The following is a 25561-nucleotide window of genomic DNA, read 5'->3' on the forward strand; positions in this document are numbered from 1 at the left end:
CCCTGTTTCCCCACTCCTTCATCAACAATTGTATGCCATCAAACAAATTACTCACAATTCCTTGAAATGCTTCACATTTTCCATCTTCCGACCTCCATCTCACGTTTTCCCTCCTTCTTTTTAGCTCTCTGGCTAGTTTTGGTTTTCTTCCCACCTTCCCTGTGAAGGTTGTCCTGTACTTTTTTCTACACTTAAACTCTTGACTCCCCTCCTCACTTCTCTAACATCATTCTTCCTGCTCACAAATGTCCCTTACAGTTTCTCTGCCGCTCAGCATGACTGAATAAAGAACAGACACTTCCTCTGCTCTCCCAGCCTGCTGGCCCTCCTGAACCAAGAGAGAATGTTAATAGGGACACCTGAAAATCCTTAATCTGGGTCAATATATTCAACTTGGTGTAATGCTAGGAGAAAACATCTGGAAGAATTTGCATTGTTTCCTTTGTTAAAATCTTATCTGTTATTTTTTTTCTACATTCCACACCTGGATAGGATTCCTTTCTTTAAAACGATAGCTCAAAATTGGTATTCCTTATTCCCCCCAGCTTTTTTATTTAAGCTAGTGTTGGAGTGGAGGCAAAAGTAGAGGTGGAAGGAAAGAAAAAAAAATCCACAAGTGGCAGACTGAAGAGTAGGAATGAAAGTGCAGAGAGGGAAGAGGTGAGGAGGCAAAAGACAGTTTTGGGGAAAATGTAAACCTCTTAAGTCCTCTAAGAGTTCTTTACTTAATTTCATCACCACTTCCTTCATTCTAAAGCTCTAAAAACACAATCGGGGCAGGAGTGGGTTGGAGGGTGGGGCACAGTGGAAGGGGGAGTGAAAGTATCCAATTCCTCCAACTGCAACTTTCCCCCACCCCAACTTCTTATCCAGCAAAGCTCTATCCACCACCAGGAATCAGCTTAATAGAATAAACCACTTAGGGCTAAGGCTCAGAGGAAGTCAAAGACCCCACAATCTCCTTGCCTATTAAGCCTCTTAGAAGTTAGAATGCTGCTAAAGAAAAGTGATATTATGGCCGAGCTCCTTAGAAAGAACACAAGGATGCGAAGTCGGAAAAGAGGGAGGCCAGTTTGGGGGTTTATGAGCATCCATCGTTAACTAAAGATGATGGGGCAGGGCGGGATAGTGGAGTGGGAGCGAAAGCAGCCAGCTGTGAGAACAGTGCTTGGAAGTCTTCAAGTTGAGATTTAGGAGAAGAGTATTTGTAGAATGTACAAATGTGATGAGCTCTAAATAGAGCCAAAGCCATTTTTTCCCCTTAAAGGGGAAAACACAGTCTTAAGCATTATGTAAGTAATTAGAAAACTGGAAAAATAAAGCAGCCTGCAATGGTTCCTTCCCAGCTCAAATTTCCCAGTGATTCTAGGCATTCTATCACTTCCTCATCCTCTCCTCAAAATAGCTGGTAAAGAGTAAATGGTCCACAGACTTGCTATCTGAGTTGGCTGACCAGGCAGAGGCATAGAACAGGATTCATCAAGCCCTTTACTAAACCCAGAAAAAGTCCTTCTGGCTTACTGTCCTTCCTCGGATGGGAGTTTAGTGTAGAATTCTAGTTCTTTCCACTCTGTGCCTTTTCGGGTATTTTAAAAAGGGGGTCATTGGGTGAGTGCTAAACTCATCCTTGCTCCAGCCCCCATATAACTGAAACCAAGAAGGAAAGACAACATTATAGATATCAACTCCTGAATATCAACTGGAAGATTTTTCAGCCATAGGAAGACTTGTCATACACTGCACAAACTTGTGGGAGTTCAGGGCTTGCTGAAGTCACTGTCCCCAGAATGCAGTTAGGAGTAGAGGCAAGAGGTGGAGGAACCCAGTTTAAGAGACCTCAAATCTCTGCCCAAACCCTTATATCAATTATACCTAACATTTATTGAAGGCGTACTTTGTGCCAGGCACTGTTCCTAGGACTTTATTTGTATTTTCTATTAACTCATTTAATCCTTATAACACCCCTAAGAGATTGATACTAGTGTTCATCCCACTTTACCCTGAGGAAATGGAGGCACAGAAAGAGTAGGTGCCTCTGTCTCGTCTCACAGATTTAGCTCTTCTTAAACTACTATGTCTGTAAAGCGCATTGGGCGTTAGCAGATACTAAATCATCTTCCTCCATCCCACCAAAGGGTACGTTTGACAAATTTGTTTTCTTAGATCATAACTAGTAAGTTCCAGGCAATGAACTGGGGACTGGGAACAGAGATCTTAGAATAGGACACAGCTCCTACCTCAAGGAACTCACAGTGCAGGGAGGGTGAAAAGGGCTTGTGAATGGGCCAAAATAAATTGTGCCTAAGGGCTGCCACACTGCAAAAGGCTCCTATCAATTTTTCAAGTATGGAGACAGCCTGACATACATATATGAAGTGCTCAGAACAGTGTCTGGCACACGGTGAACAAATACAAGTATTATTCTTGTTACCTCGTGAATCTGACCCATAGGTCTCCCTCTCCTGGAGTGTCCTTCCTTCTCATTGACTCTGGAGTTAGACTGACTGGGATCTGAACCTCTTCTCTCACACTTGCTTGTGTGACAATGGGCATATTGCTTAAACACTGTGCATCAGTTTCCTCATCTGTAAAATGGAGACAAACAACACCTATCTCATAGGGATTTTATGAGGATTAAATAAATTATTACCTGTAAAGCATTCAGAATAGTGCCTGACACATAGAAAGTGCTTGAAGTGTCAGCTATTATTATTAGGAATGATACTATGTTCTTCTCTTTGCCTGCAGTCATTTCACTTGCAGTAAAAAGACTGAATTTAAATGCATCTGGCTTGGTTAGTTTAAGGAGGATAGGAAGTCTCTGGGACTAAATGGGAGGAGAACAGGACCCCTGGGAACTTGGAGGAATAACCCTGGAACTTGTTAATTAAGATCTTGTTAATGAATCTGCTTGTTAATGGTCTATTAAATAATCACACAATGAAGTTTACCGCACAAGTAAAGTCTTTTTCTTTCTTTCTTTCTTTTCCTTTTTTTTTTTTTTTTTTTTTTGAGACAGAGTCTTGCTGTGTTACCCAGGCTCGAGTGCAGTGGCACAATCTTGGCTCACTGCAACCTCTGTCTCTCCAGTTCAAGCAATTCTCCAGCCTTAGCCTCCCAGGTAGCTGGGATTACAGGCATGTGCCACCATGCCCAACTAATTTTTGTATTTTTTAGTAGTGATGGGGTTTTGCCACGTTGCCCAGGCTGGTCTTGAACTTCTGACCTCAGGTGATCCGCCTGCGTTGGCCTCCCAAAGTGCTGGGATTACAGGAGTGAGCCACTACACCCGGCCTAGTAAATCCTTTTTCAAATTCTTGCTCTTTCCAATCCTCCTGGCCCAGCTTTAACTTCTAAAGATCTCGCCCAAGGGGCAAGCCCTTCCAAATCTGACAGGCACCTCTTCATCTTGTCATACTGGCCGACAGAGCATGGCTATTCTTGCAGCCTAGGAAAGGTCTCTAGGGCAGAAAGCCCTCTTTGTCTTGATTCTGCCTATCATTCCTCAGGCCAAAGCACTGTGCCTCTGAGCCAAAACATCTCCCTCCACAAAACAGGAATAGAGTCACTGGCCCTGGAAACGGAAAAATAAAGACGCTCTGAGCTTTGCTGAGAAGAAGGCAAAGGGTAAACTTCTTTCAGTGGGAATTTAGCAGACAAAATTTCAGCTGAGATGTCACAGATCTGTATAGAAAATGGCCTGCCAACTTACATTCATAAAAAGTCTACAAGAATTGGGTAACTTCTGCCTCCAAACACCTAGAAAAATAGTGCTGCAGCCAGTCTCAGGGAATGCAGACTGTCCTCTGTAGCTCAACTTCAAGGAGGGAATGGCATGTCAGAGGGCTCCCTCTAGGTTGAACACTCAGGCATTTCATAAACTATTTTAGCCCCCGGAAGACCATTTTGCTCTTCAGACAGACGTAGATAGACATATTGCAAGTACCTATGTGTATGTGAGGGTATGGCATCTATACGGTTACTTTTAGATTACAAAACACATCTGGATTATCTACTTACTCAGCAACCCTGTAGGGTAGGGGAGGGATTATCTGCCATCTCCCATTTTACATATGAGGAGCTGGAGCTCAGAGAAACAGAGACTTACCCAGTGTCACACGGCTAGTAAATGACAGGCCCGGAGCTTCTGACTGTGCTCTTGCCCTATCACTGAACCGTTCCTCTATTTCTAGTCATCACCTCCCACTTGTAAACGTGCCAGGAGGTGCCCAGTGTTATGGTGGATCCTGTGTGGCCCTTCAGACTATGTCCAAGTGCGTACAGCCAGCTGGCAACTCTGCAAACTCAACAGAAGAACAGTGATCCTGGGTTCATTCACTTTAACAACAAATATTTATCAAGTCGGGCACTACATGAGGGGACACGCTAGATGGAGTCACATAAGGAGACAGACATGCACCCATGGGAGAGGCATAAGTAAGCAAATAGTTACAATTTAACGTGATGAGTGTTTTTAAAGGGGGAATTATGTTGGGGGAAAAAAAATGCCATCCCCAACTCCAGAAGCAAGGTTGACGAGAGCATCCCCTCCTGCGCAGGTACCCAAAGCCCCCTGAACCTCTCAGAGCAAGCCCCTAGTCACGGCTCACTGAACCTTCTACCTGGTGGCAGCTGCCCCTGGAAGGGTTAAAGCTTAAAGCAGAAAGCCAATCTGCAGGTGTTGGTGACTAATTCTGCCACTGAGAGATTCCTCTAACGCTCCAACTTTTATTTCTTTACAAATGAGCATTTGAAAGCTCAAGGGCTGCGGAAGAGGAGAGAGGAGGCTGGCAAAACACACACACCAAACCCTCTCCAGCCCCTTCTCGGCAGAACAACAGCAGTGAGAAGATAAGCTGGCTGGAGCCCAAGGAGCACCGCAGCGCACAGTGGCCTCCTTCGCATCTGGCTAAGCACCTCCAGCCCCTCTGCTGGGCTACCTCATCATTATAATATTGCACCAAGAAGGGGAGGCCTGGGTACATACAGTCAGTTGATCAGCAATAAGAGAGGCAGAGGGAGGCAATCCGAGGAGGAGCAGTGGCAGTGGGGGCGCTGGGACAGGTGGACAGATCCTCCCCGAGACAGGAGACTGGATGAGAAAGGTACTGTTTGTGAGCAGATCCCTGGGTCTTCACCCTTCCCCTGCCTGCCCAGACTCCTCAGTGGGCTTCCATCCTCTTCCTTTCTTCACCCCCCAAGTCCTCACTCCCCTTTCTGCAAGGCCAAACACCTCGGCGAAACCTTCCCCTGAGACTTTCACCCTAGACGAGTGATTCCTAAACCTTAAGGAGCACAAGATTCACCTGGGATGGCTGCTTGCTAAATATACAGTTTGTAAGCTGCATTCCTTATGATTGTGAATACGAAGTGTAGTGTGGGCCCTGGGAATGTGCATTATAAATAACATTCTTCACCCCCCCCCATCCCTGTCCCCATCCTCTACTACCACCACCACAAGTGATCTGAAGCAGACAGTCCTTAGATCACATTTTAGGAAAGCCAGCCTCAGGGATGACTCTCTCTTGAAATCCTAGTGCCCTTCTTGTCATTTTACACTATCATTTCTTTTTCATATATACAGTTTAGCTACTCACCTTAACCATAAGGCCGTCAAGAAGAGGAAGTATTATCTCCTACTTCTTTGATTCCCCTGCAAACAGCACCGAGCACAACGCTCTACACACAGGAGCTCAGGAAATGTTCGTGGATGTACAGCGATGATGAAGATAAGAGGCCAGGGAAGGAAAACCACAGTGGGGATGGTGGAGTCCAGAGGCCCTGGCTAGAAGGAACTGTTTTTAGCATGCCGACGTGTGCCAGGCTGGAACAACGGTTTGCTTCGCCTTCTTTTTTCCCTTCCTCAATACTCTTGGCACTACACGCCTAACCGCCCTTGTGAAAGTCAAGCCTGAGCAATGCACCTCCCAGAGGAAACTTTGCCAAGAAACTCTGCCAAGAATCCCGGGTGCTATGTGGCTCAGTTTAACGGCCAAGCGAGTACTCTAGGCCCTGAGACCTGTCACGTTTCCGGGTAGGGCAAAGGATACAGCTAAGCCTGAACTTTAGTAAAAGGATGAGGGCCCTTAATCTACCTCACTAAACATCAGCAGGGCAATGGCCCTCCTTCACTCAGCAAGTATTTCCTGAGTATCTACTCTGTGCCAAGCATGGTTCTGGGTGCTCACGGGTCCTCTGGTGGTTAAGATAGCATATGTCATCAGAAAGCATTTTTCTAGTGACATATCTTTAGAAAGTTACTTTAAAAGCGGGACCCTAGATGATGATGAGCCTCAGAGCCACATAAGCACTGAATGGACATTCTCAAGAATTCCTCGTTATAGGATGAAGCGCTATAGACATCCAAGGTCAGGTCTCAGGTCCTGGCAGGGAACAATTCTATTCTCACTTCACTGTGACCAATCCTTGGCAGTTCTGGAGTTCTTTCTTCCACTCTCAGATACTATAGTTTGTCCAAAAAAGCAAACTGCTACTCCTAGCTCCTTTGAATAAACAACTCCTTCTTGATTTTCAGATATCAGCTTAAAAGGTCACTTGCTCCAGAAAGCTATCCCTGACTCTTACACAAGATTAGATGCTTCAACGTCTAAGTCTCATGGCATGTTATATTTACCCTATGATGCAGTTTTCGCAGCATCCTGCAATTGCTAACTAAACTTTGAAGTCAGTAAGGCAGGGAGTATAATCTGTCTTGCGCATCAGTCTATTCCCAGTACCCAGCATGGTGCCTGGAACAATGTAGGCATGCAGTAAATACAGCTGAATGATTCAACGAACTAATGACTGCATCATATTTGACCAATGATATGGCAACTGAGTCATGTCTCACATACTCTGCCACAGTTTTATCCACTGCCACCAACAAATAGCTAAGATGAAGCAGTACTATTCCTTCTGTGGGACCAGTATCTTATGGAGGTAAAACTGGGGCTCACAGCGACACCCCAATACAAACTCCAGTAGGCACTTCTTATGGGATCAAAGATGGATTCAATACTACAGAGTCAATACAGTGTCATCAAGAGCCTGAGAGCTATTCTGGCCATGAGCCACAGACTTGGTTTCTCAAAAGTCACTCAACTTCTCACAGGGTCAGCTTTCTCATGAAGAGGACAGTAGGCACTTTAGCAGCAGGTACTCTCTTTAAATAAAGAAGAAATGACAATAAAGATCTCCCCACACCATGATGGTAAGTTGGAAGAAGGAGGCAGCATTTGCAGTGAAGCCTCGCTGTGGTTGGGAAAGGGTTAAACCCATGTCTGGGTTCTTTTCCCCGTAAATCAGCCTTGACTGCTGCTCGGTCTGAATGAAGCCCCACCAGGTTGGCCTGTCAGGAAGGAAGCCCATGCGTCCAGACTTTTGTTGTTCTAAGGATTTTTTTTTTTAATTTTACTGCTCAGGAAGGAAGCTGAAGCCTAGGCCCTAACTGCAGTCCTGCTGATTCCTCAGCCGAGCATGCACCACTGCCCTTCCCGCTCCAGCTACCTCTCAGGCTCCGCTCCTTTTCTAGAATTCCTTCTGAACCATGATTTTGGCATTTGGACCTAAATCCCAGACTTTCCCCTTTTTTAAGAACCAAAAATTAAGAACATTCAGCATTTCCCTTCCTACCTAGCACACACCTTTGTGACCATATGTGGGAAAGGCTGAGGACAGACAGGGAGCAGAATTGGGTGCTCCATGACCTTCAGAGACACTTTACTTCGAAAGGCGAGTTGAACCCTTCCTTTAAATGGAGCCATGAAGGAGTTGATAGAGACTGAGGTATCAGATGACTGGCCTCCAACAGCTATTTCTGCTACAAACATGTGTGGGCATGAGGCTCTTCAAACATGAGCTACTCTATTTAAATAACAGACTCAAATCCGAAGTCCTCAGGCACAGGGTCAGTCTTCCCCACTCCCATCCTTCTACTCCCCACCTCTCCCACTGACATGCAGAGTCATTCTCTGGTATTCCCAAGTCCCATGGGGCTTTTTTTCTACAAAGAGAAAAACACTGAGTTTATCTGTGCCTTCAGGGTAATGGACAGCCCTCTTTTACTCCTAGGAGAATGCACACAGACACTATGCCCCGCCCAACCCTGCCCTCCCCTTCCCCCTGCTAATCCCTCCCCAGGCAGCACCCCCATCTCAGTCCTGCTGCTGTATTTCTCTTCTGACCTACAAGGCCCCTTCAAGCCCTGTCCTAAGCCTCCCCCAAGCAGAAACAATCCATCATGCTGTGGGACTGTGACACACACAGATGGGGGAAGGTTCACAGATCTGTCTCACATAGGCAAGAGGGTAAAAGTGTCTGTATAACTTAAAACCTAAGGACACACGAGAAACCCAGGGATTGTGAATTCAAATACTAGTCAAATACTATTACAGCAAATCTCATTACATGTAGTCCGAATCTCTATCACACACAAATTCTAATAACCCATTGATTTCAAACAATATCCAGTAATATAAAATCTCAGAATAAGAAAATACCGTGATATTTGGCTTTTTTAACCCAGGCCACTGCCTAGATATCCAACCCTAGTCAAGTCCTCTCCCGACTCCCAGACTCAGTTTCTCTAACTCGACTACTACCTTGCTTCTAAATAAAACAAGGGAGAAAGAGGTCACGAGGACACCAGGGCTAATCCTGGTGGATGGATAATAATGAAGGGAGGAGAAGTAGCTGGCCATCACAGAAATGGGCTTTCGAGCCTTTCTCCCTCCCTCTTTCCACATTGCCATGAGGCATGAGTACGTGAAAGGACCCTACATACATTGCTAGTTGTTAATGACCCTGTGTTTGGCTATATCAGTGCTTGTAACAAGCAAGGTTATACCACCAGATTGTCCTTGAAATAATAATAGTAACTAAGTATCGAACACTTAGTATGTGTGAGAAACTGTTCTAAGCATTATCTGTGTATTTAATCTCATTAGTCCTTCCCAACAACCCTTTAGGTTTGTGTAATTCCCATTTTGCAGGTGAGAATACTGAGGCCCAGAGAGATTAGGTAACCTGCCTGGTATCAGAAAGCAAGTAAGCCAACAGGTCAGGACTTAACTCCAGAGGCCAAACTCATAATGACTATGTTATATTGCCTCCCCAACTTTGATCTGAAACACCTTCAAGTTGAGGCTCAAAGGGGCAAATATAGCTTTTATTCCTCTAACAGGTATTTATTATGCTAGGCCACTCTGACTTGCTTTAAATCAAACCCCCAGAAGCAAGGTCAAATGAGAGCAATATAGGATTAGCTGGCACCTCAATGGGAATCATATACCTGAAAATAAAGCGAAGGCCTCTCCAGGGCTGGCCCTTGCCGCTTCCCTACAGCTTTCTGTCTCTGCAGCACTAAGATGGATGTAAAGCCATAAGTCTAGTCTGCAAATGAATTTCGGTGGAAAAAGACGACTCTTGCCTGGTAAGTCACACTCAAACTTACTGGGCTTGATTTCTCATAAGACTGTACAAAAGGTTCCTTCTTCACTCACATAGCTCCAGATTTTCCTAAAGCTTCAGATCTGTTAACAGAATGTACTGGACACAGCACCATGTCTCCCCACCAAAAGCACAACTTTGATTTCTTCTAGGTCGTCTTCAACCAGAACGCATTCCACAGAGAAAACTGACAGCCACATATCCGAACTGCCAGATGGTTACATGTGTCTACAAAACCTCCACATCATTGACTGTTTCCAACTTCGGCCAGGATCTAGGTAGAAACTTTTTTCTAAAATACACACCAAAAGCAGATCCGTATTGTGAACTCCACGATAGGGGATGTAATGTTGTGGGAAAACATTTGGAGAGGGGATAGACTCCAATCTTACGTTTCTAAGGGTTGGAAGAAATAAGCAGATTTAAATTTTTGTTAAGTTATAAACAATTTTGTATTAACAGTACCCCAAGTAATAAAATAAGTCTATATTTGAGAAAGGTTATTTCGCAAACTCTTGGAAAACACCCTCCCTACCTTTGTAATCATGACACCTCAAGGCATAAATAAGTCCTTCCTTTATTTCCTCAAACCTCTATGCCTTTGGGATAGCACAGTCCTACACATACTGTTCTGTGCAATGCTGAAGAGTGGTAAGATAATGAAAACTTAAAAGTAAAAACTAGATTATAATCACCACCATTAAGGTATTCAATATGTAATGAACACTAAACCCCTTTATATGATTGGTACCTGGCAAAAAATAGTAATTTTTTTAAACACTAAAACTAAAGTAGTGTGATTAAGATAACAGAAAGGTCCGATCCATTGGGTAAGGCTGGAAGATGATAAATTCCTTCTGCTTACTTAGCATCTACCAGGTGTTCTGATTCATACCACAGCCTGTGATTTCTCCAGGCCCAACATGTAGTCCCAGTCCAGGATCTTTTCCTGGAAAAGGCGTAAGAAAGTTCTTTCGCAGAAGATTCTCCTTCTTGCTGCAAAGAAAAAGATACTTACAAATTCCTACCGTGTAGCACACATGTGAAGTTACAAAGCATAGCAACACATTCTGTTCAACCATAGACGCCACAATTTAAATGATACTTAAAAAAAATTTTTAAAGGCATTTTAGCTGATATATAGCAATAAATTATCCTTCAGTCTGCAGTTCATCTCTCTTTAAGACGGGATAAAACGGTGCTGGGAAATGCTGTTAAACTCTTAGGAGCAAATATGCAAGTCCAAACAATATTGCTATTTTGGTGTTTAAAAATACTGTGGATTTTACAATGAAATGTACCATCACTCCAAATCTCAAGTATTTATAAAGCACGTCCCAACGTGTGCTTTGATATTTATTAACCACATGGATGTGGTTAATAAGTGGTTAATAAGGGTTAAAAATAAGAAAAACTATTATAAAAATATAACTCTATTAAATATGTTGTCACTCCAAATCTCAATTATTTACAAAGAATACATTTCAATGTGTGCTAACATTTATTAACCAGATGGATATAGTTAATAAGGGTTAAAAATAAGAAAACCAATATAAAAGTATAATTCTATTTTCCAGTTTCCTCTTCCCTGCCTAATGAGGAAAGGGGATGGGGAGGGACAGCAACTTTTGTTATTTGGATACAATGTGTGTGTTTTTTTTTTTGTTTTCAAACAAAAAAGGGCCACAAAATAATCAACCTGGGGCCGCTGACCGGAAGGCAGCCCCGGAAAACTTCCCGTGGGAAGAGTTCCAGAAATTGCCCGGACTTTAACAAGTCCCGCTGTGCTGGCTGCGAGCCTCAGACCGTCAGAGGCCACCGCGACTCGCCTTGCCCGAATGCCAGCAATCCCGCCGAAGCACGGAGCCCTGGACTTAGGAAACATTCCCCGGTACATTTTTACAGATTTGAAAAGCAGGAAGGGAAAAACATTTCGAGCCGAAAGGAGAAATCTCAGAGTCCTGGGGGCACCGAGGGGCCAGCGAGGTCCCCAGGCGCTGTACACACGTCCAACCTCCCTCCTCCACGCGCCCTGCTCCCCCACCCTCTTCCCATCCCTCCTCCCCCAGGCAGAACCCTCCCCACGCAGTGGCCATCCCCACGCCCGCGCTGTGTCCCCTTCACGCCCCGTGCACCCACTAGCGCCTCCTGCGCGCTCCCATGCACCCCGACGTCGCGTGGGCGCCCCCCCTTATCCCTCACCCGGGTCCCCACTCTCTTCTGCTCAGACGGCGTAGAGGAAGCCGATCGGGACTGGGTTCTTAGTGCGACTTGGGGGCGCGGGGACGTGGAGGGCGAGGCGGGGCAGGGCGGGGGGCGCGACGGGCTCTCGTGTGTGCGGCCGCGGGCTGGGCGCTCCCGGCTCTCCAGGCGGCGCGCGGAGTCCTCCCGCGGCCTCCAAGTGCGGCAGAGCGACGGCGAGATCACCAACATTTCTGAAACCACTTGCAAGCTGCCTCGGTGGCGGAGGGTGGGGGGTCCCTTGCAAGTCAGCGAACGGGGCCCACTTCGTGTCCTGGTCTCCCCGGGGCCCGTTCTCGAGCCTCTCCGCGCCCCCTCCCCCAGACGATCAATTACCAGCCACCCTTCTGCCGGGAGCGGCGAGGGGCTGGCGGGCGGCCGCGAGGAAACGGCAGCCCGGATCACTTCTGCATGACAATTGATGGGAGGGAGGGCGCGGGGCGAGGAGGGAGGACGGCTGCGGTGTCCGTTTTCTCACCATGGTGATTAGGCATTCCGGCCGTAAGAGGAGGCAGCCGCTGCACAGAGCGGCGCGGCGTGGAGCGAGGGCAGGGGAAGAACGGGAGCACAGCTAGAGCGAGCCCAGCCGCCGGGCGAGCGGCGCGCCGAGCCAAGCCAAGCCAGGCCAGATGGCTCTGCAGCCATCAGGGACCGCTCCCGTCCAGCCCGGCTCCACTTTAGCTGTGCAAACATTTCTTTATCCCAACAAGACAATTAAACCCAGCAGCATGAAAAAGAGTCTCCATGACTGTGTGGGGAGTGAACAACCAGAAACAACCATACACATCACAGGAGTTCTTGCCCCCGGGGAGTGGGGGAGAACCCGGGAGCAGCTGAGGGAGAGTCAGGCTAGGTCTGGGCAGTCAGGACAGAGGGAAGCATCTGACCTAGCTCTTCTGGCGATTTGCTGGCCCTTTCCCAGTGGTCATCTGTCCCAGCTGCAACCCAGAGGTGCAGCCTGGCCACCTGGCATGCCCCAAACATTCTCCCTAGCAAGAGCAACTCTCCTAAAAGCCCAGAGTGGAGTCCCTGCCCACTCCACTCCCAGAGCCCTTGGAAAGTATCCCCCTCACCCCAGCCCTCCCCATTCCAGGCTGCCTTTGGCCTAGATGGGCTCAGCTGATTTGACTGTTAGAACACAGGGTCTTCAATGATACACGCCTTTATAAAGACACAGAGTACAAAATACCATCTCCTACTCAGGGCTTTTGGGACCCAAGAATGGCTGCCCAAGTACATCAAAGATGAGAGCAAAGTGGAACATCCAGGAGCTGCTGTGAGCCATCAGGTTTCCTGCCTCCCTGTGACTCTGCCTGACCACAGTGAAGGGCGAGGAAAGAGGGCAAAGTCAAGCCACTTATGGTCAGTGCCCAGTGTCCATCCCTGGGGTAAAGCCAGAAGGCAGCGCCAGTCACCGCTCCACGTGGGCAGTTCTGGGCCCTCTCGGCCCAGTGGTGAGCATGTATACTTCGCCAACTCCAATCTGGGCTGAGTGGATAGGCTGGCAGGCTGGCCAAAGGCTGTGTCACACAGGCAGGAATCTGGGCACAGGGGCAGCCTGAAGAGAACCATCAGGAAATGCACATGACAGGAGTCAGAATACTAAAGGGGTAATAAATGTACAGATTCTAACACAAGACAGCAGACAATACTTATCTTCCCTTTTGTTGTAAAGTTTCCTTAATGAGGAAATGTTTATTTTAAAGGCCCTGGGAAACATCGCTGTAGACACTTCATATGTAAGGCACACGTGAACTATTTGTAATTGGTCCATAAATTTTAGCATTATTTACCTGGACAACGAGCCTTGGGGACTGGTTCGGGGAGTGACAATAAACAGGAGTTACCTCAGTCCCCTTCCTCGGGAATTACGCATCCTCCATGAATGGCTTCTCACAAAATGCTTCTCCCATTTTCCAGGGCAAGTCAGTCAGTCCTGTAGAGTAAAGACTGCTTGTTTCCCATAGAGCCCAACACCTCCCTCAGGGATCACCTGTGAAGCCAGGTGGATGGACAGGCGAGCAAACCAGAATCACCTACCAGGAAAGATGATGTTTGACCCAAAAAACTATATTTCTGTCTACAAAAATGCGTGTTTAATCACAAAAGAAATCCTGCCTACCACTACCCAGATTTAAGAAAGAACATGTGTGCATTACACCATGTCTGCAGGCCTCTCTTTCCAGTGGGCTCGCAAGTGGACATATCTGCATATTGATGCAGTGTGTGAGCAGGGGGTGGCTGCAACAGTAAAAACTGTCAGTGTTTCCATTATACAACTGATTTCTTAATGACCTAAAACTCAGTCATAAAAACTTCTGCTCTAAGTAAAGGACACACATCCCCATTCTCGCCCCCCGCCCCCACCCACCAACAAAACTCTAAAGCTAAATGCTTACTTTGGAGTTTGACTGCTGCATTTAATTAAAATGTTTAAAAAATATTTTATGAAAAGGTATTTACATGAAGAGAACTGAAAAACGAGTCAACCAAATCAGCAATTAACTCTAAATTTTAAGAATAAATATATATACATACATACACATATATGTGTGTGTGTATATATTAACCATATATGGGTAATTTGGGCAATCTGGCAAAAGCACTGTGTCCTATCACTCTGCTCATCTGAACACTTTTTATCCTCTGTCTTTTCATATCCCCATCCCCCGTCACTGCCCCCATCTGCCCCTGAAGCTCTCTCTCCCTTTGGAAGCAGTCTTGTATACTGTCACTCGATTATCTGAGAAATATTACTTATTTCAAAACGGTTCTGTAGGGAGGACCTGAAAGGCATCTAGTGGGAATAATCAGGCCTTCTAACGGCCCTTAAATATGTATTTACATAAAGCAGACCATAAATATTCCGACACACGTCGGCATATGACAGGAGCCAAGAAAGCTGCTGCAGACTTTGTCTTAGTGCCTCTTCAACCCTTCCTTACAGAAAAATACTTCTCCTGCCTTCCAAAAATTCGCAATCAAAAGCACAAATGCTATCCAGTGTGACCCAGTGAGGGATGTGCTAACCACCTAAGGTAAGGAAGGGAGGAAAGAGCACAAATCCAGGGTGACCACAGGGTAGCACAGCCTCCTTTTCACTTTGCACCTCTGTTTCTTATTAAAGATTAGTCACAAATGCAACTCTGGATAATAACGTGGGTATACAAACACCCTCCCCTCACAGACACTCCTCTAGGTTTTATGCTTGTGTACAAGAAAAAAAGGAGAACACAAGGTACTCTATAAGGGAAGAATATTTTAAATGAATAAAAGAAGAAAAGGACTCCAATTTCTATAACACTACATTGGAAATAAAGAAGTTTCCCCACCCTTCTGATCAGAATCTCATTAATTTCAAGGTCAGAATTCCATTTCACTTTGGGAGACAGACTCATTTAATTTTTCTCCACCCAGGCGTATTCCTGTGTGAGGGATCCATCTCCATGGGGGATGCCACCACCACACAATGCAAACCAGGCAAACAGAAGAGTTATGGCTTTGACACTCAGAGAGGAATGGATATCCACGTCTATGAGTTCTGACTTGACTAACAAGCTTCCTCCTGCTCTGGAGTCTGATACAGGTTTGGGCTAAAAAGATAGAAAAATGGAGACAAGCTGGATCTGTTAGGTAAGAAGAGAGGGATCTCAATCTCCAGATGTTACTTTGTGGCATATTAGTTATGAGAGGATTTAATTTTCAACTTGTATTTGGAGGGAAAAAAAGGGGTAGAACCTGTCATACCCTAACACAAGGCAGTTTTAGCTGGAGGTCACATTACAACTAGCCTTGATCACTTGCACATCACCGGACAAGCAAAAACTAAACTAAACTAAAATAAAATAAAATTGACCAACACAATGCCGATACCTGTCCAGCAGGTATATCCAAGAAGCAGGATCACAAGACACACAAGTCAACAGAAAGTGAAAAGGTGAAAGAGAGCCAAAGCCAAAGGGAGAGGACAACACTAGCAGTGGTGCTGTCAGCCAGCAGCCTTCTCCCTTAAGTGGGGAGGTCTCCGGCTTACAGACGCTGACATAAAAGACACACTTGCAACATATTTCAAAACCAAAGAGCGATGGATTTACAAGGCAGGTTGATTTTATGATGACTTTTATTGAAAAGGTACGCTGGGTTTAGGCAGATGCCTTTTAGCGCAGGAAAGTTAACACAGTGCCTAATTCAAGGAGACAGCCTGAGGAAGCAGTGGCGACAGGGGAGAGAGCTGCAATGTCTCTATTACTCTCCTCGGCATCATAAAGAGGAGGGAAAAAATGGTATTCGTGTTGGTGGTTATAGAGAGGACGGGAGCATGAAAAAATAGAGAAAAGGGGAAGGCAAACCTCAGATGTAGTTTTCTTAAGAAAATAAAATGAAGCAAATCTGAGAACAAAGGGTTGGGTGGAAAAAACACCCTCAGTTCATAAATTCTCACCAGGCTTGAAGAAAACTGCTCTGTCTACCCACAGCCCAAAAGCTTCAAAACACAATTATTTTCTGATTATATTAGAGCAAAGGATTGCAGGGTTCAGCACTCCTAGTCTACAAGTTCCAAATAAAGGTTTAGTTCCAGCTATGAGTAAGTGTAGCCAGAGCCCAACAAGGCACTTGGAGAACATGAGAAAAAACTGTTTCATAAGCAGAAATTAATAATAGTTGTGAACATCAAATATGGAGCAGTCCCACAGGTCAACCGTGTCTAGTCCTAAAAGTGAGCCCCAGGATAAGCATCCAGCAAACCTGTGAAATCCCAAGAGAAGTCGGCTTTCTAGCCTTGCGATCGCAAGGAAAACACAGCTGTTTGAAATGCTTTATGGTGATTGACGACACCTTTGTCCTTCTCTGAAAAATAGCCTGATGTGGACAAGGGCTGAGAGTTGTGAAAATAGAATCACGTGGAGTCTGCTGGATGTGATACAATGGAAAAGCTAAAAAATAACACTAAGATCAGACAAACATAATGAGGACAGCAAAGAGAGGAGGGGTGGACATGTTTCTTTAGGCCCCCCAAATTCCCTAGGAGCCGACACTTCTTAATGAAATGGCATTCACTTCACTACATCAGTGGTACCCCTCTTCACTCCAGTCCTCAGAGAATAAGCCCACCATGACCCGGAGAGAAAGGCTGTGCTGGGGCCAACTTGCCTCTGGCTACTTTCAGAAAAACATTTCAAGAACTATCAGTGCTCACTGATGAGAGACAAGCAAAGGTTAGCACTCCACAGCTAGCGAAAGGGAAGTAGTTGGCCCTTCCCGCTACTAGGAGCATGCAAAACGCCACCGACCTGTTGAACATCACAGTGAGGCAGGGCTTACTGGGGGTACGGGAGGGCTCGAACCAAAGTACTTACATCTGTCATTCCGATCCTCTGGGCTAGATGATGCTTCCCGATCAGAAATGAGGCCAGAGACAGCAAAAATCTTCTTCCCAGTGTCATCAACCTTTAGTGAACCGGGGGAGCTAGATGGCAGCTGTGTCCCAAAGTCATATTCCTTGCCATCTGCATCTGAGAAGCGTAAGTGGGGAGATTCCGTGTCATGGCAGTTCTTAAGTCGCTTGGCCGGCGTAAAGGCTGACTGATAGCTCTCCCGGTCCTCGGTGGAGGCAAAGGGCCGGAAAGCCCCCACACCACTATGATTCAGCATACTGATTGGGGTGCAATCTAGATTTGGGGGAGCAAATTGAGGATGGAGGTGTAGTAGAGAAGGGGGGAAATCACGATTGGCAAAAGTGCCTGGCACCCCACCTTGCCGATGGTACATAGAGGCAAAGGTATAGGAACCGTTGGTGAAAGGAATATGCACGTCCTTGTCAACTGAGACAGGTACACCAAAGGGTCGTGGCTGCTGACAAGGGATGGAAGCATCACGGCTGGCCTCAGCCGTGGATGCCAGAACCATCAGTGCTGGGGATGCCAGAGGGTTGGGAAGGTAGGATGAGTTCTCCATCTTGAAGGCTGCCCGGTGTAAGTCCATCGGAGTCTCTTTCTGTGGCCGGCGTTACACAAGAAGCAGTCTTCCCTGGGAGGGAGGCCAAGCGGCACCTTGGGTCAGGGCAGGGAATATTACTGGGGAATCATTCCCTTTTAAGACCTGTAGAAACAGCAAAGAGAAAAAAAGAAGGGGGAGGAAAGTCAGGGGGAGGAAAAAAAGGGAAACCCCCAAGTGATCGAAACACCATCCTTCTGGCTTACAGATGCTCGGGCAAGAGACACCACGGGCTTTAGGAGCCAGTGGGCAGCAGCATCAGACCATTTTCATTCAGGAAAATCAATAGACAACTTACTGTGATGTACGCGTAGCTGACTTTGGTCCCTACACGTTCCGGGTGAAATGCGCCTGAGCCCAGCAAAGAAAAAAATATCATAAAACCTCCAAATACGATATTCCCTGAACAAATGAGCTTTGGAAGGCCAAGCCATCCAGTAGATTAAGTGGGGGTCTATGTTTTAAAGTGCTTCCACCTGCATCCACAGGCCACTCATGGCAGGCCTGATGTTCAGAGACCACATTCTACATATACGATTCCCCACATATGCATCCTCTCTTCATCTCCCCTAACAACTCTCTGATACTGAAATATCCCTAATTCAAGTTCATCCAGACCAGGAGCACTTGTACATATTAGTACAAAGTATACACATGGATAAATGATACACATTGGCACATACACACACACACACACACACATCTTCATGTATCATCTAAGACTGTTTCCAGAAAAAAGTGCTATGTGAACAAACAGCATTAACATTTATTTTGATGCACACCCCTCTCTAATCACATGGGCTTTCTATTTCTCTTTTCTGAGAAGGAACAAAACCTTCATCAATAAAATGCCTGGCGTCTCTGACAATATTTAAAACCATAATGGGTGCCTTTGGCATACGCTCTCTAGAAGCGTCTGTCTTCTAAGGGCAGCAAAGAACGGATCGGTAATTTTAGTTACTAATGCACTCACTCTTAAGTAGATTTGTAAACTGCCTTGGATTTGCCATTAACATTTAGAAGAAAATGTTAACAAAATTTCTGACTTATTTTGCTCTGCTTATTGGCCCAGTCAGAGCTGATGTCCAATAAAGGCCCTCGGAACAAATTGGAGTTCGGAGAGACTTCTTTCAGTTTCCCTTGTAAATTTAGGTTGTACATTTTCATAGTCGCTGGTTCCATTCCAAAGTGTATTTTGAGTGGGGGCTGGGAGAAGGGCTATATATCAAAAGCCAGGACAACATAAAGACGAATACCAGGACTTATTAGCATCAAAAATATACATGAAATAGAAACTTAATGAAACTCAAAGCATAACCAAAAATCACCGTCTGCTACAAATTACAGCCTTTAAATGGAGAGTCATATCAGAAATAAAATCTACCTCCTTCCTTTTAAAAAGCCCACCTGGAGTATCTTTGGTATTCCCTCAAATAGAGAAACCTCAGTTAAACGGTAGATGAATCCTCCTGGCTTAATGCAATGCAAAGAGAGTATTTCCTTCTCCCATCCTGTAGCAGACGTGTCAATGACTGTTATTAATTGGGAAGATGAGTGGACACCATCAGACTGCTTCCTCATTTGGCATCTTTCCTTATAGACATCATTGCTAAATTACCAGATTATGTATCTCACATTAACGGATTTTTCTCTCTTCCAAATTTTAAATAACTTTCCTGTCAAGTTATAGCAGTGCAGGGAATGATCTGCCAAGGACAGCCAGTTAGCCTGACAAGTCTGGGAATCCTGTTCTTGGCTGTTTTCTAGTCAGATTAATGGTCACACAACATGGACGCTCTGAAAGTGGGTCTAGGGCTGTTCCAAGAGTTCCAAGCAGCTCTTCACAACAGAAATAGCTACTTGTCTATCAACAAGCAATATTATATGAGGCAAACTGGAGAAAAGGACAAACATAACACACTGAGTGTGAAGGGAGGAATGTTTCCCCCTCACAATACGACCTCCCCCCACCCCAGGATTCACTTGCTATTTTTACTTCCTAGATCACCTCATTATCTTAAATGAGTTTCATAAATTAGGAATCTGGTGACAGCACCGGACACTCCAACAGAACCCGGTGAATCACTCAACCCTGGTTATTCATTTGAAAACTTCATTACACTGAAAATAAATCAACAATATTTTTCCAGGCCACATCTCTCTTACTCCACTGCGTGGGCGTGTTGGTCTCCATGGGGGAGGGGGAGTGCTTTTTTCTTTTCCCTTTTCTTTCTTACCCTCTCCTCACATTAACAACTTGTATAGATGAGGCTTCAGCCGACCACAGTCATTATGAAAATCTATAGTTAATACACTCCCAATGTCAAAATGTCATGGGTTTAAACACAGAACCCAAAATAAGAAAACTAACTGACCCTCTTAATTAAAAAAATATGGATTGTAAGATAATCAGCTTGATGGAGCATTTGGGTGACTGTGAAGAACTGGGCAAAGGGAAAGTAAGTAACTGTTACTTTTCTGACTCTATGCTGATTTTTTTTAATTTAGCACTTCGTGCAAATCCAGATTAAAATAACTCCAGCTATTGATCCGAGCAGTGGAATTGACATTAATTTTAGTTCACTTCTCACTTTGCAAAGGGATCAATAGGAAGTAATAACAGCTGACATCCCCGCTGAAAGGAGGAGAAAGAAGGGCTGAAGACAGAAATCGAAAAGCAACCAAATAAATCATCAGCTACTTTTCCACGGCATCAGACAAACTCCAAACAGATTGCAAAAAGTCTTTGTTGAATTAACTAAACAAGGAGGAGGGATCAATCCACGAAGCTAAATAAATTGTCTGGCAGGCAGTGAGGCTGGACGGAGGGACCAACAAATATTGAGTTAAAAAAATTTCAAATCCTTGACGTGATGGGTTTGGTTCAGTTCCGTATCTGTGGGAGTTTGTTTCTTAAATCACACTCCCGATCCTGCTTTAAAGTGATTACAAAACGCCAGCTATCTGAATAATTAGTGAGATTACTAATTGCGTGGTTAAACATGCCAGAACCAAGACAAATGAAACGAAGACGCCCGCGTTTGGAACGTGAAAATGTCTGAGGCTGGGCTGATGCGCAGCGCTCCGCGCTCTGCGGAGCGAACTAGCCACTTTCGCACAGAAAAACCGAAAGCCCAAGACAAAGTCTCAGAGAGTAGGTAATCTCCCATCCCATCCTCTGCCCATCCCGGTCCAGGGTCTGGGCTTCCTGACCTGCGCCCGGGATCGGCGTAGAAGGAAGCGGTGGCTGCTGCCGCTGCCTCTGCCGTAGCTGAGAGCCAAACCCATTTGCAAATGACTGCCACAAAGAAAGCTGCAAAGGGCTCTTTCCCGGAGCCGAGCTCAGGGCGCCCACCAAACTATGGCTCTGCTGGCAATTAAAATGCACACACAACACTCCTCTGCTTATTACAACAGGTGACATTTTTGTGGTCTCTGAACCGTTTCCAAAAGCCAGGAATTAAAATAATAGAACAAATTAAACGATATTTTTCCTTTGCATAAATAAACTTTTAAAAAATTAACAGGGAACTTAAAAAGCAAAGAACAATGGGAAATGAGGCAGAGTAGTGGGGGGTTGTTAAGAACGCAGGAAAGAATTTTTTTTTTTTTAAGTTCACAGACTTCGCTTGAAGAGAATTCCCGCACACCAAATGCCCAGGGGGTATTTGGAAACACCGCTCTAACAGAAATTTTACCACCATATGCGACAGCTCAGGGAACATAAGGCCAACACAGTTCCCGGGCTAGGGCCGACGCCTGTGCTTCAGGCACGGCCGGGTATCGGTCCCAGATTTGGACCCGGATTCAGGCCCAGCTTGGCCAACGGGTGCGAATCCGAGACAGCCCGGGCCAGTCCGAGAGTAAGGGATCGCTGGGATACGGGCTTAGCGAGAGGGTGCATTATTCAGGTCGGAAGAGTCTCGACTGGGAAAAAATCAACTCTTTCAGGAGAAACGGGGGAAGAGAGGTGAAGGCGAAACCTACATAAACTTGGGGCCAACGCGGAGCCAAGCCCACTACTCTTTGGCCTGACCTCTCCCTCCGGCTCTCGGTTGCCTTTGTATATAGAATACTCTAGGTCCCAACAACCTCTGCACGAAACGATCTGCGCCTAACTTTGGGCAACCAAGGCGCCAGTCCGGGAAGAACCGACACGTGCAAGGGCCCCTGGTCCGCAGCCGCGCGGGGCCCGCGGGGCAGGGGCTCAGAGCTGCCAGCCTTCGACCAAAGTCCAAGGACCTCCAGCCCCCGAGCAGCCCCGCCCTGGGGGTCACCCGGGTCCCGCCGCCGCGCGCCACCGCTTCAGCGGGCAGCCGCGGGCTCCTCCACTCCGGCTCTCCTGCAAATGCGGACCGGCGCGGGACTGCCGGGCCCTTCCAGCTCCTGGACTGTGGATGCGCGGTGCGGAAGGGAGGGTTCTGCGGCCCGCACGGCGGCCGTCCGGCCGCTGCACACGGCGCGGCTCGCAGAACAGGTGTGTGTCCCAGCTCGCTCCGCGCCCGGCCCCGGCCCCGTCGGCCACCAGCGGCGCGACGCGTCGCCGCCCCTTCTTCGGCCTTCCCCAACCTCGCCCCGAAGCGCAGAGAGCGAACTCACGCCACTTTTGCCGGGTCTCTGAGGGCCAGGAGGGATCGGCACAGAAGACGCCAGCACCGCTTTTCCTCGACGCTCTTTCTGCCTTTCCCCCCTCTGCTCATTCCCCTTTGCAGGAAGAGCCCGCGAGACGGAAAGAGGAGGAGGCCAGGCAAGGCAAAGGCCCCCTGCCCACTCTGCTCCCCCTAGTCTCCTCGCTGCTTCCTCACTGACGCCCTTTTTTCTCTTTATTTTTCCTTTCTCTCCCCTTTGCCCCTCAAGCCGAGTCCGGAGCGGAGGCGAGAGGCAAGACGTGGCTGCTGGGCGTCGTGGGCAGCGAGCGCCGTGCTCTCCCCCTCAGCGGCTCCCGGGGCAGGGGGCCGGCGCAGGCAGGAGACCCCAGACGACCTGGGCCAGCCAGGCAGGGCTGTGCCCCCACACCTATGGCCCGGGCCCCATGCACCCACCCAGTGCGACGCGCACCCGGCTCAGGGCCGGAACATGGGCTCTCCGCTGGAGCTGCATCCAAGACCTGAGAATGCAGAGTGTTAACGGGAAGCGAGAGCTCTTCCCCTGCCTCCTGGCTGCCCTAGTTCCCGCTACTTCGGGACTCCTGCGCGCCCTCGCCAGCTTGGGTCGACCTGGGCCGCGAGCTCTCGGAGAGGCTCCTGGAGCCGGGGACGAACCGGGCATCCCCTAGGATGGCCTCACCACCGTGGGCGGCCTCGCCCGGGGGGCCACACGGAAGCTCTCCGCCCAAGTTTGTTGTGCCCTGGAAGAAAAGGCTTTCTCTTACAAAGCACAAAGGCGAAACGCCCAGGCCGAGCCCTGAAAAGCCCCGGGTTGGGGGGCGGGGGTGGGGTGGGGGAGGCCGGAGTCTCCGGAGCGCGGTGGCGGGGCTGGGCTCCGGGCAGAGAAGGTCGCTCGGCCCGGGCTGACAAGCGCGGCGGCAGTGGCCGCAGGACAGCAGCGACCGGCGTGCTCACTAAAAAGTTTTGTTCTCAAGTCAGAAGAGAAATTGTTACTCAGTTTAAGGCAGGTCTAAGATAAAAATAAAACTACAAACAGAGTAAGGCGCCCTTGTCTCCACGATCGTCCTCCCGCCTTGCTCAGTAGAACCGATGGGAGAGGGGGTCCCGACCCCGAAAATCCCGGGAGATCCCACGTGTCGGGCTGCTCTACTGCCAGGCCGGTCCAACCCACCGGAGTGGGGAGTTTACCGGTGGCATTTAGAATGATCCGCCTCTATGCTAGCACCTGCCTCCTTCCTGCCGGCAGAGGATCCCCCTATCCCACCCCACCTCCCTCCCTCCACAGCCTTCACACCCGCCCGGGCTAGGAAAAAGTCAGCCGAGCACCCGGGGTTCCGGGCTAAACAGTCACTCCCCCGGTACCCCGCGGAGCCGGCTGTGTGTGGGGTGGAGGCTGTAGGGGTCGTTTCTCATTCGGATCGCCCCTTCTCCATCCGCCCGCCGCCTCGGGCTCCCCACTGAGTACCACCCAGCCCTGGCCTCGCCGGAAATCAACGCGGGGTACACAAGGGAGCCCGGAAATCACCGGGGGGTGCACCAGGGAGCCCGGCGAGAAGGCATTCTCGCGATCGACCCGAACAAAGTGGGAATGGGGCTTATTGAAAGATGGAGAAAAGAACTCCTGCTCCCTTCCCTTGCAGTGCCCTAACCCTCCCTACTTGTCCAATTCCCGCGTCTGGTCCCTCCCCCTTGCACCTCCCCCCCTCCCCAAATAAAACACATTAAGGAAAACTCAAGACGGAAAGTTTGAGCGAGGCAGCGCACGGAGCGCGCAGGGCGCCGATGCCGAGAGGCTCCGTTGCGATGATCCAAGACGCGCCAGTCCCAGTCCCAGCCCCTGCCTCCGTCCGGGGGGAACCGCCCGAATCCCTAGGAAACGGACCCGGAAAGTTAGCCAGGTTCCTGAACAAGCCGGCTGCCCTCGCACCCACCCCTCTTGGGTACGCACACACGTCCACACCCCTTTCTGCTCTCCATACTTGCCGTGGAAATTCCTTGGGAGAACGGTCGCACTTTTCAGGACACGGAGGGAAGCAGGCGGAGAGTGTGGTGCATGAAAAGTCCCGGGTGCGCAGAGCCGGCGGAGGCAGCGGCGGCGGCGGCGGCGGCAGCGGCAGCGGCAGCAGCAGCAGTAGGCGGCTGGCCCCGGGTTTGTGTTCGCGAGCTGCCTGGGATTGCATGTACAGATCAAAAGACTCGGTTGGCGTGAGAGAAGGAGCAGTGCTGCCTCTCAGCGCTGGCTCTAATCAGTGAATGAGCCTCCACTCTCCCAGGGACTCGGAGAGACACACACGCGCGCACACACACACGCACGCACACATTCTCTCACACTCACACACATACAGGCACTCTGAGCACTGAATACATTAGGGCACTAAGGGACTCTGGGAAATGAAGTCCAGACCCAGGGCACTCCTGGAGAACAGACCTACTGGCCCTCACCAAAGAGCTTGGAAGTCTTGGGGTCGCCAGCCATTGTAAACTAAAGAGAGCGTTGACTTTTGTTTACATCCCTCCTCCCCAACCCGCAAAGGTCTCAGTGAATGGTTTGGTGCTTGTTCTTCTTCCTTTCCTGAACCAAAAGGGACCAAGAGTAAATGGGCAAAGCTTGAAGACTGACATCCACTGCTGCTTAAATGACCCCCAAATCCTGGCTCCCTCAAAATCTCTACCTTTTTCCAGAAAAATCTTACCTGCTGCTTTGTTCCTGGAATGCTTCTCTGGGTCTTTGACTATAATAATAAAATAATAAATGAATATTAATAAAACTGTACCTTTTGGAGGAGGTGAAGGCCTAGTTTAGCATCCAGATGTGAGAATAAACTTTTTATTGGTGTTTTATTGATGTTTATATTACAGTTCTTTTCAAATCACTTCATATCATCCTATAATTCATCAAACACAGAAAGATAAATAGGGGAAACGGATAGAGAACTAACATTCCTGAGTGCTTTCTAGGAGCCCGGTTATGGGACTAAATGCCTTTACATAATCTCATTTACTCCTAAGATTAATTCTGGAGATAATATTACCACTAGTTTATGAGAGGAAACTGAGGTTGAAAGGGTTTTGTAATTTGCCCATGAGAACGTGGTTAACAAGTCTTGGATAGCAGGTAGTTCTAGTTCTGAAAGCAAAGTTCAACCAAAATCAAATCCTGGTTTAAGAAGTCATTCCTGGCCGGGCACGGTGGCTCACGCCTGTAATGCCAACACTTCGGGAGGCCGAGGCGGGTGGAACAAGAGGTCAGGAGTTCGAGACCAGCCTGACCA

The 25561-nt window shown here is 47.7% G+C and overlaps 2 protein-coding genes across 14 annotated transcripts in view; one reads left to right on the forward strand and one right to left on the reverse strand.

Moving 5' to 3' along the window:
• The window catches only part of RNF220 (ring finger protein 220), a 251916-nt gene extending 227372 nt beyond the window's left edge, over positions 1 to 24544 (reverse strand). For 5 of the 13 annotated variants that reach the window (XR_012421012.1, XR_012421011.1, XR_012421010.1 and 2 more), the window contains exons 1-2: positions 22725 to 23011; positions 17046 to 17787 (exon numbers count right to left, since the gene is read on the reverse strand). Coding sequence is in view for 8 of the 13 variants with exons in the window: in XM_045386528.3 (XP_045242463.1) it covers positions 17046 to 17670 (625 nt within the window). In the remaining 5 variants the exon portion in view is untranslated. Of the gene's footprint in view, positions 1 to 5597; positions 5908 to 17045; positions 17788 to 22281; positions 23012 to 24268 lie in introns of those variants that run through there. The other 8 variants (XM_005543590.5, XM_005543589.5, XM_065523505.2 and 5 more) reach the window with 4 other exon arrangements.
• Positions 20737 to 23334, forward strand: LOC135964622 (uncharacterized). The gene is made up of 4 exons (XM_065518792.2): positions 20737 to 20836; positions 21453 to 21580; positions 21754 to 22159; positions 22540 to 23334. The coding sequence occupies exons 1-4, from the start codon at positions 20737 to 20739 to the stop codon at positions 22791 to 22793; spliced, it is 888 nt and encodes a 295-aa protein (XP_065374864.1). The 3' UTR covers positions 22794 to 23334.
• Positions 24545 to 25561: the final 1017 nt, after the last annotated feature.

The sequence above is a fragment of the Macaca fascicularis genome, chromosome 1 (assembly GCF_037993035.2).
Source record: "Macaca fascicularis isolate 582-1 chromosome 1, T2T-MFA8v1.1".
NCBI lineage: Eukaryota > Metazoa > Chordata > Mammalia > Primates > Cercopithecidae > Macaca > Macaca fascicularis.

Bases quoted from the DNA above. Each gene is read 5' to 3' on its own strand.
- LOC135964622 (XM_065518792.2), top strand. From the start codon at position 20,737: ATGTCTGAGGCTGGGCTGATGCGCAGCGCTCCGCGCTCTGCGGAGCGA. The intron at 20,837-21,452 runs GTAGGTAATCTC...CCTGTGCTTCAG, and splicing joins CCAAGACAAAGTCTCAGAGA to GCACGGCCGGGTATCGGTCC. The intron at 22,160-22,539 runs GTGTGTGTCCCA...TTGCCCCTCAAG, and splicing joins CGGCGCGGCTCGCAGAACAG to CCGAGTCCGGAGCGGAGGCG.